General features: G+C 39.9%; 1 protein-coding gene across 3 annotated transcripts in view; it reads right to left on the reverse strand.

The window, feature by feature from the left end:
* Positions 1-2,014: 2,014 nt before the first annotated feature.
* The window catches only part of LOC124534344 (calcitonin gene-related peptide type 1 receptor), a 135,569-nt gene continuing 124,394 nt past the window's right edge, over positions 2,015-13,189 (reverse strand). For all 3 annotated transcript variants that reach the window (XM_047110124.1, XM_047110122.1, XM_047110123.1), the window contains 6 exons: positions 6,589-6,733; positions 6,321-6,431; positions 6,080-6,180; positions 5,918-6,009; positions 4,885-5,647; positions 2,015-2,087 (listed from right to left, as the gene is read on the reverse strand). In XM_047110124.1, the coding sequence (XP_046966080.1) occupies positions 2,043-2,087; positions 4,885-5,647; positions 5,918-6,009; positions 6,080-6,180; positions 6,321-6,431; positions 6,589-6,664 (1,188 nt within the window). In that variant the 5' untranslated portion in view covers positions 6,665-6,733 and the 3' untranslated portion in view covers positions 2,015-2,042. The remainder of the gene's footprint in view (positions 2,088-4,884; positions 5,648-5,917; positions 6,010-6,079; positions 6,181-6,320; positions 6,432-6,588; positions 6,734-13,189) is intronic.

Genomic DNA, 13,189 nt, shown 5'->3' on the forward strand with positions numbered 1-13,189 from the left:
AGAATGTGAAGAGAAATGCTTATTTAAAAGCTCAACGTCAATTTTAATAGGAGAGGTATGCGCTGATTTACCGACTCCTAGTCTTTCAAGAAATTTCCAGATTTTTGAAGTGTCGCCGTTTTCGACAGAATTGTGAATGTAGCGTCGTTGAGCGTCTCTACATGCTGTATTGCATCGATTCCGAGATTTCCTATATTTGTAGCGATTGATGTCTGTGTCATGCATATCAAATTTGTTTTTAGCATTTTTTTTTAATTAATTTTTATTACGATAAAATTACTAGATTTATTTGAATTTTTGAAAACGTCGTGTACTAAACCGGGTTCCATACCTTGTCTTAAAATTGTTCAAGAGGTGCTTTCTAAAATCACCTCGTCCAACTTGGGGGATCAGGATCTTCCTCTGATCAGATAAATTTATAATCCTCTACGTAACGTACGTACCATATAGAGTACAACACTAAAATGGCAATCACTTAAATAAGGGAGGAATTTGGAACAGAAAAAAACCACTAAAATTTTCATACGTATATATTAAAAAATATATTTACACGTTTTATTTACAATTCATATAGGTACATAATTTCGATCGAATGTATACTCGATACGACAATTTATATCAATATAATACAAACATGTTTTTTTATGATAACTGAGAAAATTAAAACATTTTTACTCGTTACAATGAATGTAGACTGTCCAAAACACAATACAAAATATAATGCAACGAGTACGACTCGTGATAACTTAATATTTGCCTACTGAGGTAGTGTTTCAACTTAAATTATACGAAGAGGTACCGAGCGCGCCCGCGGCGTCAGCGCGCGTCAACATTCAAAATGCATATAAAAATAAAGCTGTTGTTTGTCACCTTCGGCACCGACTATCGAGTCGCCTCATTACAGGTGCGCTATGTGTAAGTATGTCTGTGCAACCTCAGAATAAGAGTTACTGACAACAGTGAGTTTATACCACTCAACTAGCTATCCCGTTGTTGTTTGTTTTCCATTTTTCATTAAATAAAGTATGTATACGTCACCGTAAGATTACAAACATCGTTAGATTACAATCTATCTCGTCAGATTGTACACTGTCTAGATATTGTGAATCGTGAATAATTCATAATATTACGGTTAGGTTAGAGTTTTTATAATTTACGGTTTAGAATCTTACGGTAACAAATACATTTTCAGAAATTTATGTTATATACAACGAAAATTTAGTAGGGGTTATTTAGTCTTATAACTAAAATTAAATAGACTATTACTCGTACAATGAACACACGTGGCACCCGGCGAGGAGCTGATAGTAACACTCAGCCCGGTGCCCACTGCCCACTGTCCACGGTTACTTAATAGTACACATACATTATGGTCTATGTACATTTAGTTAGTCCCATCACTTTTGTCACTTTATATCATACAAATGTTTGTCAGTTGTGAGGTCACTACTGTTCGTTGCTGGTGAGTGGTGAGTGGTCACCCACGCACGCACACACACGTAACTAATGGCAATAACGTGTAGTCCATTTCAGTCCACACAGCACAAGTTTTATTCAAAGTATTTATTTAATAACAATATATTACTTTATGATGATAACAATTGTTTTTAACTGAACGACGGTAAATCAAACAGCTCGGCGATTAGCGCGGGGCCGCCGAAATTAAACGCGGTGCCCGAATTGATAATAATTACTCATTCTAGCTGATATCGCGGACATGCCCCGAGTTAAAATGATTAAGTTATTATAGATTTGTAAAACCCTCTAAAAATTGTGTGAAATTTGTAAGTTTCGTGTGTGTGTAGTATAAAATATGATATCGATATCGAACTTGCTCAAGGAGTAGAATGCACTACAAGTATTGCCTTTAGTTGTAGACCGACACGGAGTATGGCGCGGCGCGGCGCTCACAGCAGGCGCGTGTGCGGCGGCGCGTCCTCGTCGCTGTCGGCGCAGTCGAAGCGGATGCGGCGCCCGCGCGCCTCGCCGCTCGCGCCCCCCGCGCCCTCCGCGCCCCCCGCGCCCGCGCCCGCCGCCGCCAGTCACACCTTCTCCTCGCCCGCGCCCGCGCCGCCCGAGCGCACGAACTGAAACATTTATGAGCGTTTTCAAATTTCAACATACTGTTCAAAAGTTAAGTCCCTTTTTAAGAGAATCTACTGAAGGAGGCCTTAATAAATAATAATTATAACTGTCATTTAATAAATTGTTTGTTAGAGGTAGATTGTAATCTGTCGGGATTTTGTGAACCGTGAATTATGATTGCAATTTAACGTATTATTTTTCAACTGTCGAATGCTCTTCCCGATTGGCCGGTCTTATTGTAAGAGCGACCAATAATATGTCACCGTTACTATTCGGTGGTTTACATTCTATCGAAGTAAATTTCAGCATCACACCGAAATATTACGAACCATCGAAATTGTTTATATTTTATTGCAAATTAAATAGACGACCGGTTTCCATCGACAGATTGTCATCTAACGAGAGTTTAATCTTATGGTAACATGTATAATAAATTTGACAAAAGTAAAGAGATTTTTTCGCCGGATCTTCTCAGGATATTTCCTTTACCGAACCGGCGTGATAGTGTTTAATTTGAATGTATAAATATTGAATAAACGAATTTGAATATGAGTTTGCAATGATTATACATGCAAACAAATTCAAAATGACAGAAATTGATTAGTGGTGAAAGTGTTGAAAGTGATCTTTTATAGTTTACAGTGATCTAGCTAGTGATATTTTAAATAATTTACAAACAGATGAAAAAAAGTTGGCAGCGAAAATTTTTCCAAAAAAATTAGTGCTGAACTCTTTCTTTATGAAACCGATTGACGAATATGAACTAAAGTCTTAATTACGTCACTTCAAAATGATAAAGCTCCTATTATCCAGTATCTAAGTAACGGTCTTCTAAAAGAAATAAAAGACGTTATTGAACCCTCTCTTACAATTATATTTAACAAAAGTTTGGAGACTGGTATCTTTCCCGAAAAGTGGAAGATGGCGTGTATCAAACCAATTTATAAAACTGGGACAAAAGATTCCCCGCAAACTACCGTCCAATTTCCTTGCTATCCGCTTTCTCAAAACTACTTGAGAAGGTGGTTAGTAAAAGCTTGAACAATTTCATTGAGGCTAACGACTTGATATCCCCCAGGCAATTTGGTTTTAGAAAAGGAAAGTCTACAGAAGACGCGGTAAATTTGCTTATATCTACAGTGGCATCTTACGTGGATGATAACAAGCCCAGTATTGCTGTATTCTTGGATCTGTCTAAGGCTTTTGACACCGTCTCGATACCGATACTTTTAGGAAAGCTGGAATCCCAATTCGGTATACGGGGTGTAGTACTAGATTGGTTTAGAAGTTACCTTACGGATAGGAAACACTGCACTAGAGTCGGTTGTTACGACAGTGACCAGGTAGCAGTCAATTTTGGCGTAACCCAAGGTACAATTCTTGGACCTACGCTTTTTATCATGTACATGAATGACATACATGCTAACATAGACGGTGAAATAATCTGTTATGCAGATGACACAGTTATTATCTAGACAGGATCCACTTGGTCAGAGGTATTTGAAAAAGTGGAGGGAGGTATACGACACGTATCTGCATGGTTGTCTCACAATCTCCTTACACTTATTAAATCGAAAACAAATTACATCTGTTTCCATAAAACAGCGATTTCTGCACCTACTCCAACTTTAAAATTAAAACTTCACATCTGTGTACGAAGTGACAAATGCAAATGTGTTGCACTGGCCAAAATAGATGCAGCAAAATAACTCGGAATTCTTATAGATCAAAATTTGAACTTTAAAGCTCACATCAAATATCTTTCTGGTCGCGTCCGCAAAGTCATAAAAATTATGAAAATACTTCGACAGTCAGCATCGTTAAGCACTTAGCGGGCCGTATATTTGCTCTCTGTCAGTCACTGATTGCCTACTATTAGTTCCTGGGGAGGCGCTTGTAAAACGCATTTAATTCACCTCGAACGAGCCCAAAGATCAGTGCTCAAAACGATGTTGAATAAACCCTTTGACTATTCAACGACCAAGCTTTATCAGGAAAGCGAAGTTCTAACTGTACGCCAACTATATATACTAAAAATCGCACTTAAAGTTCATCACTCAACTATATCTTCAAAAGACTACAAAATTTTACTCAAACGTCGGGACTATAGGCTCCTCCTGCCCAAAATTCATCTTTTGCTAGACGCTTCAGTCCTTTCATTGTGTCATTTATTTACAATAAAGTAGCCAACGCTTGTGATATTAAACATTGCTCCGTTAAACAAGCCAAAAAGCCAAAAACAAAAATTATTTCTTGGCTCTCCTCATTGACCTGTGATACCACCGAAAAACTTTTCTTGCACTTAGTATAGTACCTATTCATTAACATAAGATCATCTGTAAGTTAATCCTACAGAAATTATGCAATGTTTGTTAAACAATTATATAATTTATATTCTAAGCCGAGCGACAACAATAAACATGTACTGTAAAACTATCAATAGGTACCCACGACACAGGAATACCTAGTGGGTGCCGCCGGACATTTCATTGTATAATGTTGTTTTTTGTTAATAAACATGTTTTGTTCTTGTTTGTTTTGATCTGTGATTGATAATGCGTGCAGTTTCGTTAAAGTCGCATCAACTGTTAATATAAAACATAGTTAGTATTAGTATACTAGTATATAATACTTAATCACTATTCCGTATACACGTACAATATAATGTCATACGTATGTGAAGCTCTGAAAGTTTCTAAGTATAAACTACAATCCGATTACTAGCGATTGATAAACTCAAAGATGGCTACTTAATGATTATAATAAGGTTGGCAATTAAAATTATTGAAATTTACGAACCGAAACCGTGGTATTCGTTGTGGAATTTGCTCTCGGACGAAACGTGAGCACCCGCCAGCGACGCCGAAGTTGCGCGAGCACCTCCCCGTTGCAGAAGCAGTAGAGTATGGCCACGCACAGCCCCTGCAGCGAGGTCGTCAACGCCGACACATACTCGTAGACCAGCCACCAGCTGGCCGTGCGAGGCGGCCGGAAGGGCGTCAGCAAGTACTGCAGGCCGAGCAGGGGTGCCAACAAGCACGTAGCGCGAAGAGCGTGCAGCACGGTAGCCGAGGGCCTCGCCACGCCCGCTCCGCCCCCCGCCCGCAGCTTGGTGCAGAGCACTCTCACAATATTGCAAAGGAAAGCCAAGTTGAGCAGCACGGCCGCGCACACGAGAATGGCCAGCTCGAGGCGCGGCGCCCCGTCGTCGGCCCAGCAGAAGGGCTCGTTGGCGACGCCGCGCCGCACGGCGTTGACGACGGCCGACGGCACGGGCAGCATCCAGCCCGCCACCAGCAGCGCGCGCACCAGGCGCCGCTCCGACACGAAGGCGCTCACCAGCACGGTGTGCAGGTACAGCCCCTCGCACAGCATCCACGTGTAGTTGGTGAGCAGCGCGTACTGCAGGGTGGCGTTGAGCACCTGGCACCACGCCGGCGACTCCCGCACCGTGAGCGGCGAGCGCACCACCACGCGGTACCAGATCAGCCAGAGCGCGTTGTTGAGCGCGAAGGAGGCGAACAGGTTCATGTGCACGGTAATTCGTGCGCAGCGTAGGCTCCTGCAATTGTAAGAATTCGTTGCGACAGGCTGTTTCACAGAGTTTGAACTCGGCAAAAGCACAACTAATCGTGTAAAATCTCATTTTAACGTCAGATGTACATATAAGTGTCGAGTCCATATTTCGGGCAGAGGGAATGTTGCTATTATTTTGGCCACCATTCGATGCGATCATGCTTTGTACAATGTACTTTACCTGCTTACTTTACAATAGTTATTATCGTAATAGTTCATTTCAGAAAATGAGTAATAATTTCCCATTTAATCTTACTTGAAATATGAAAGTATTCCCAAAGACAGCAGCAGCGCCACCAGCGACACGCTGTACCCCGTCTCGTACACGACTATGATCTCACTGACGTCCTGCGGGGAGGAAGGAGGGTGAGGTCGTTGAAATGCATTAGTAAGCTCATTAAGTACTGCGCGCACGTACGTCCTCGGGCTTGACACACGTGGTGTAGTTCGACCACGGCTGTCCGGACAGCGGGTGTTGCCACCAAGTACCATTTGCCGTACATTCTTTGTGCGCAAATACTGTAACAATATAGACAAGTTAGTAATAAAAATATCAAAAAAGCCAAAAAAAAAAGACGAGTTCTGAGGCAATGATGAATATGTTGCTTACATATTTAAAACTGTGTAAAATAAAATATATTTTTTATAAGTCGACTTACAGTCGGTACTAAATCCGGGAACGAAGTCAGGGCAGGGCGCATACGTTATTGTGTCTGCGAGAGTGTGGGGCCAGCACAACCATGTGTCGAAAGTTCCCTCGCAGTAAATACCTGTGGATAATATTTTCACATATAATGTGACATACAGAACATTATAACAAGTCGATATCAAAATGTCCCAAAGGAACACCTCATTCCGATAAGAAGTATCGACACTTTATAATACTTTACAATCTACAACCGAAGTGGAACTCAGCGAGTGCGTTACCGTCGGGCGGCGCGGTCTCGTTGTTCTTGGCCTCGCAGGCGGCTCGGTCGCGCGCTATTCGCTCCAGGTCGTCCATGCTGCTCCGCGCACCGGCGCAGCGACGCACTCCTTCGTTGGCTCCTTTGACCCAATTCACATCTCACACCTGAAAAATTAAGATTAATTCATGTTCCTACTGAAATAAAAATACTTGAAGCGTCAACCGGTCAGAGACTTAAATTTAATTGTATTAAAAATGTCTTTACGGATACCATTTAATCATCAACAATAGTTATTGGTAAAGTTTTTATTGTTATATTTAAAGTAAGTAGACAATATAATACGGTTCAATGTCGTTTCAGTAACAAAATGTTTCATCACTTACAACTAAGCCACAACGCTAAGCGTCAAAGGAATAAACGTAAAAGGGACGGAACCGCGCGCGGTGGCCGCCGCGCCGCCGTACCTACTTGATGAATTCCTGCCGACGACATGACCATCCCATCTGAGACATTCACTTCTTGCCTCAACATTTTATTCGATTGCTTTTATAAGAAATTATAATTAATTTTGATAGTACTAAGTAATATCTAATGAGCTGCGAGGCATAATTACAATTTATATGAGTAACTAAAACTGTAGAGACACCCAACCGAAGCAGAGTAAGAAGGCAATACACCAGAAGCTGCAAATTAGTGAGGTTTGCTTTTAAAGCGCATCCTGCCGCAGGAAGCTGGGTAAAAGCTTATTTAAAATATTGCTGCAATAATCATTTTATCGGGTCTATTGGAGAGTTTTGTAAAAGTGTTTTTAAATATAGTTCGTAAGTAATAAAATATAATGCGTACAGATAATATTTACTATGGTTTTCACATGTTCCAATATATGAGGAAGCAAAGTCAAAGATAAAGTCAAAAATTTTTATTCAAAATAGAAGTGATTACACTTTCTTATTGATAGTCCAAAAATCTATCGAATTAGCACACAAACGCTCTTTAACGATTCTTTTGAATTTTATTATTGAATATTTTTGAACGTATACATTGACCCAAAAAAGAGTTACTAACCCTGTGCAATCGAGTACTTGGTGTAAGTTCCTAGTATTAATGGAATGTACGTCACTTTTTTGGGAAAATCATTTATGTTCTTGCGTACATACATAACATTATCAAAAACAAACTGAGAAGCGACAGTCATTATTTTTTTTTTTTTAACGAACTGAACTTTGTTTTTGAACAAACTGACGTTGAATTTAAATTGAAAAATAAATTCACATAAACCGAAACAAATACATATTATTTTACTCCGTCTTTATATAAACCCGGATATAATTCGCAATTTGCTCTATATATTATTATGGAAGTGGAATGGTCTGCAGCCAGCAATGGCCGAGATGAGTTTACCCAATAAAACATGAAAAAGCCACGGACTGCGTCCCGACAATTAAGCCGCTCGTAAATTGCTACAAAGAACAGAGACCGACGCCGCCGCAACAATTTGTTGGCCTCAGGTAAAACTTCATTAATGTGCCTGCATTAATGCACGCCGGGTGAAATATATCGGCCACGTCTACAGGATAAAACGACTAGCTGCCTTTGCTATTCTATTACTCTACATGAGGGTTTCTGACCGCCGAACTATACGAGTACGTAAAGACGTCTATACGTAAGTTTGTCTATTTATCGTAAGTCATCGACATGATAAATACGGGGTTAAAAATTTACACAAAAATATTGCAAGCATTGATATTTCACGGAGACCGTTGGACGTGAGTCGTGATGATGGTAAGAGGCGTCATCCAATAACGCTGATTCGCTGGCACCTGGACACCTCGACTGGTGTAAGACAGTGTAGAACATTTTGTATCTGAAAATATTTTTTAAAACTGTAACAAGGATCTTTCGAAGCTAACTGAATATCGAAGCTTTTTTTAAGTGTTTCATAAAATAAAGTTAGGTATAATTTGTTGTGGTTGTCGACAATTTCAATAAAAAATTGAATTCGAAGTGAACTCTTTAAAGAACAGATGTGAACGAAATAGATCAAATAACAGTTTATTAAAAGCGGGTAATGGACGGCGGAAGGTAAACTTCCGCGCGGTGGTCACAAAGAGTCAACACAAGGAGACAATATTGACCAGCGATGGGTGACGGCAGCGGTAGAAGAGCTCGAACTGTTGTTATTTGTTAACAGTCCGATTTTATGACATTTGTCAAAGTCCAAGCGAATTTTGTGAGGACCGCCCACTACCTCGGACGACAAATTAAATCGCGATCGTAATCACACAAACAGGAATTAGCTTAATTTCTTGTAAGACGTTTCCGTTTATTTTAGTCCCTATCCACTATACATCAAAATTTGCCATTCATAAGTGCAACGCTCTTTGTTTGCAGCTCCAGCTATGCGGCCATTACCACATCACTGATCTTCAATCAGATTAATATTACCATGTACCAGTATAATAAGGTCATCGTCAATACGGTTCGTAAACATTGCATACCTCAAGGCAGGACATGAGATATAAATGACTGGGCCTAATATAAATTGGTAATGGCCCCTTCGCTTTAAAACTTACTACGAAAATCCTATTCTTAACAATGATTACACCGCAGACAAGAGAAGTTACGAAACTGTTTAATGTAAACAGTAACCTGAGCACACGAGAGGCGTCGGCGAGTACACCTGCGTGTTCGGCCCAAACTCAAATAAGAGTCGGAGGGACGCGGGGCGCGGGGCGCGGGGCGCGGGGGGCGAGTGTTTGAAGTGGGACTGTTTCGTTCGAGCCAAACAAGCAAATTGTTTGTTTTAAAAATGCGTGAATTATGACAAGCTCGTGGAAGAAGCACACGTTATGTGTATGTGTGTGTAGTACTGGAATCAATCACAGGCAAACCGCGAGCGCGATCGCAGCGCGCTACTCGAGCGCTCGTCGTACGAGTGGGCACGGCCTGGTCTCGAATTAGATTTGCGTCATTAAAACATTTCCTTGCCCTTCGAACGTGAATATTTACAAGTCTTACACAAAGCTACTTTTTGATTCCGTTTGATCGAGCTGTAGTCTTAATTACGAAAAAATCCACAAAATAAATATTTCTAGCGGTACACAGGAGTACGACGACTGAAACAGTAGAAGAATAATAACTTGAAAGTTGATTAAACGCTTCGAATTACAAAGTGTAATACTATATTAGCTTACAGGTAGATCACTTGAATTTGTATGTTATTCATTTAAAATATTATATACTTTTTGAGAGTTAAGGTACTGTGATTTAAGGTACATAAAACATATTCATGGTTATTAGGGTACTAATTTGTCGTGCATAAAATCAACGGAGACAAACCAAAAGAAGAAATACACACACACACACACACACACACACTAATCTAGGTACTCTTAATGAACCACCTAATTCAACACGGTCGGAGAGTCTAGGGCGAGACTAACGGCTTCGCATCCGCGAGGCGCACGAGGCACACAAATCTAAGCAATGAAATATCTAAATGAGGATTACTTGACCAAAACACGCTACTCTCTATAGAGCGACCTCTAAGTGACTCCATTATATTTAATACTTGTCTATTATTTTGAAAGGAATAATAACGAAATATTTTTAATCACTATCACAATACTCTTTGAAGATGTCTTATTCACCAGAATATTATTAAAATGAGCTTAGTTTGAATGGCTTCGTCAGTTCCTGTTGTCCGAATGTGATAGAGCGGCGCTCAACAATGAGTGTCGTAAAGTGCGACGTGCGCCGCCGGAGGTCGTCGCATTGTTCCGCCGTTATTGCCTCCGAAAATTGATGAATAATATTAATGCGCGTCGGAACAAACGTGATATCTACACTCTCGTAATATCACAAAACAGATTTGGTGCCAATAAAGGTAAAGCTTCTTATGAAAAAAGTAATATCAGCGTCTTTGTTTAGTTCGTGAGACTGACTGGCGGTGAGGCGTTCGACTTTCAGCGACGAAGTATTGGTAATCCGAAGCATTCACGACAATCGTATTGAATTGTTTGCCGTAATGAATGTGTTAATAAAAATAGAATAAGCCTTATTTTCAAGCAATGATAGTATTATCCATACTAGTCTCCCGTTTCCGTTTCGTTTTGATTCATTCGAGCAAAGTGATTCGGTAATTTTTACATGACGTTTGCACGAGTACTCAGTAAATATATTAATCTGGCGTCCAGGAGTAACAGCAGCACATACGACCTAAAACATGTCCAAGAAAATATAACTTACTTATAGCATTTGAATTGTTATTTGTTGTTGCAAAAAACTGGGAACAATATATATATTTTTTATGGCACAAGTCGGCAGACGAATATATATCTGATATAATTCCTTACGGAATCGTCCCTTATGTGATTAGTGCGTTTTCTTATTATTTTAAGTTATGGTATCACTACAACACATGGTATTGTTGCATTCCGGCGTGAAGTGTGAGTGAGCAAGGCACGAGGGACATAGCACCTTAACTGAGTGGTGCAGAATTGGTGAGAAAAGGTTTCATGAATGTTTCTTACAGCACTAACATCTAAGTGTATAGGGACACACCCCCTGCTATGCAGGAGAACAATCGAGAAAGCAAACAGAAATGAATGTACATTTTAGTTTATTACTAATTATAGTATTAAATGTGTGTTACTGCCCTGCAGTGCAACGCAGTCGAGACTAAAGCCTTATCAGATGCATAAACTGAATGCAGCTCAACGAACGCATTCGTCACGACTCAGCCGCCCGCGACCGGCGGCAGTTGCGGCTTCGTATTCAAACGATTTTCATGCGCTCATAATTCACGGTGAACATTGAACTATACAGTCAGCCGTAAACGGCAGTTACGGCTGCGTTGCTGCAGTTGAGACTATTTTAATAGCAACTCGCGTTGCTTATTTGTTTAATCTTAACTTAATGCATTTTGGTTTAATCTTAACTTATTTATTTTTTTATTCAAGCCCGTTCTAATTTTCAATAAACGTATTGAAGGAAATAATTTAACTTGCCTCAATTATGTAAATGATGGATATGAAAAATTCATTGATCCGGATTTTTAAAGGATACCTGAATGATACGAGTATTTGCAAACGCTGTATTAAAATCATTTTCACCGGAGGTTGCAGATTCACGACTGGAAGCAGACGGCAAAGTCAGTGCTACTACACTACATGGCCTATCGGTAAATGGCTGAGTACCACTGAGTACAAGACACGCCGGAGCCATTTACCGATAGCTCACGATATCGCCAGACGACGTGCACAGTGGTCAGTTACTGGTTCAGATTATTAATATGAATATTATATATCTATTTAAAAACAGATAATCTAGTTGTTATTTGTTCTTAAATATTTGATACAGCCGTGAGGCTCCTCTGGTATATATTTCTTTATTTTTTTGAAATGTATACCTCATTTTTCAGTTGACATTTTTAGAGGCTGCCGATAGAAGCTTTCATAAATCATGCGACTGATAGTTCATGATTGACATGTGAATTGCTTTCGGGATGTCGCTATTCGCTACAACAAACTATCATGCGTATTTTCAAAATTATATTGAGAAGATACAAGTACATATATTGTGAGATTAAATACAGAAAGCCACTGCTGGCAGGAGTTTAATCAAATCAAGTCAGAGAGCTAAATTGTTCACCTGGGTTTAAACTTAATCCACATTTTCACTTCTGCAAAGTTTTACTTTTCTTAAAATATACCGATTTCTCCGGTTTGGTTAACGAAACATGACGTTTTTTCGCACAAATAACGCGAAGGATTTTCTTTTTTTAAAATAGTCACTATGTTAATATTTAATTAACGACACGCCGGGTGGAATGTTTCTTCGTAAAATCATAACTTCAACGCAACGAATAAAGTAGAAACAAACGTATCATCAATGAGGACTAAGAAACTAGAAAACGATCGGTCAAGTATCTCGTAACCTTCGCAGAGGAAATGAATTCCAGATGTAATCTGAATCGCGCGCGACGCACGTGACGCAACGGGCGACTGGGAAAGCGATAACAGCGGCACTCGTAACGAGACCGAGACTCGCTTCACTTCTGCTAACTATTAATAGAAACAAGTAAATTTCAAGTTCGCTAAAGTCGCAATCGCGTAAATAGGTTTTGTAAATAATGCACACAGCAGTTAGACTCGTTAAAGCAGGCATGTAACAGATTGTCTCACGCGGCCCAAGCTGGTGACAGCGATTCAGACATTTTAACGAGAATAAATCATTATTTTTCAAAACATGAAATATTTTACAAATTAAACTGAAGAGTAGTTAATAATCGCTAATTACCTTATTTATTACTTATTTATTACTATTCTATAAAACAGGAGAGTCGGGAACCGTCATACTCTCTTCAAATTGACTCATACAATGAAATATGTAGCCGGCACCACGGGATGCTTTAAATTTTAATTGACGGCCATTATGAGTTAATATAATTAACAATAACCAATAGATGAATATTATGTACGCGACCCCCCCCCCCACACACACACACACAGGGAGAGGACCCTACATACAGCCGCTTGTCGTCACGGGACACGATAGAGCGACTCATTCCTACTGCCGGGGGCTCCAATAGATGTTTCCCATCAAAATCTATAAGATTT

The sequence above is a fragment of the Vanessa cardui genome, chromosome 12 (assembly GCF_905220365.1).
Source record: "Vanessa cardui chromosome 12, ilVanCard2.1, whole genome shotgun sequence".
Taxonomy (NCBI): domain Eukaryota; kingdom Metazoa; phylum Arthropoda; class Insecta; order Lepidoptera; family Nymphalidae; genus Vanessa; species Vanessa cardui.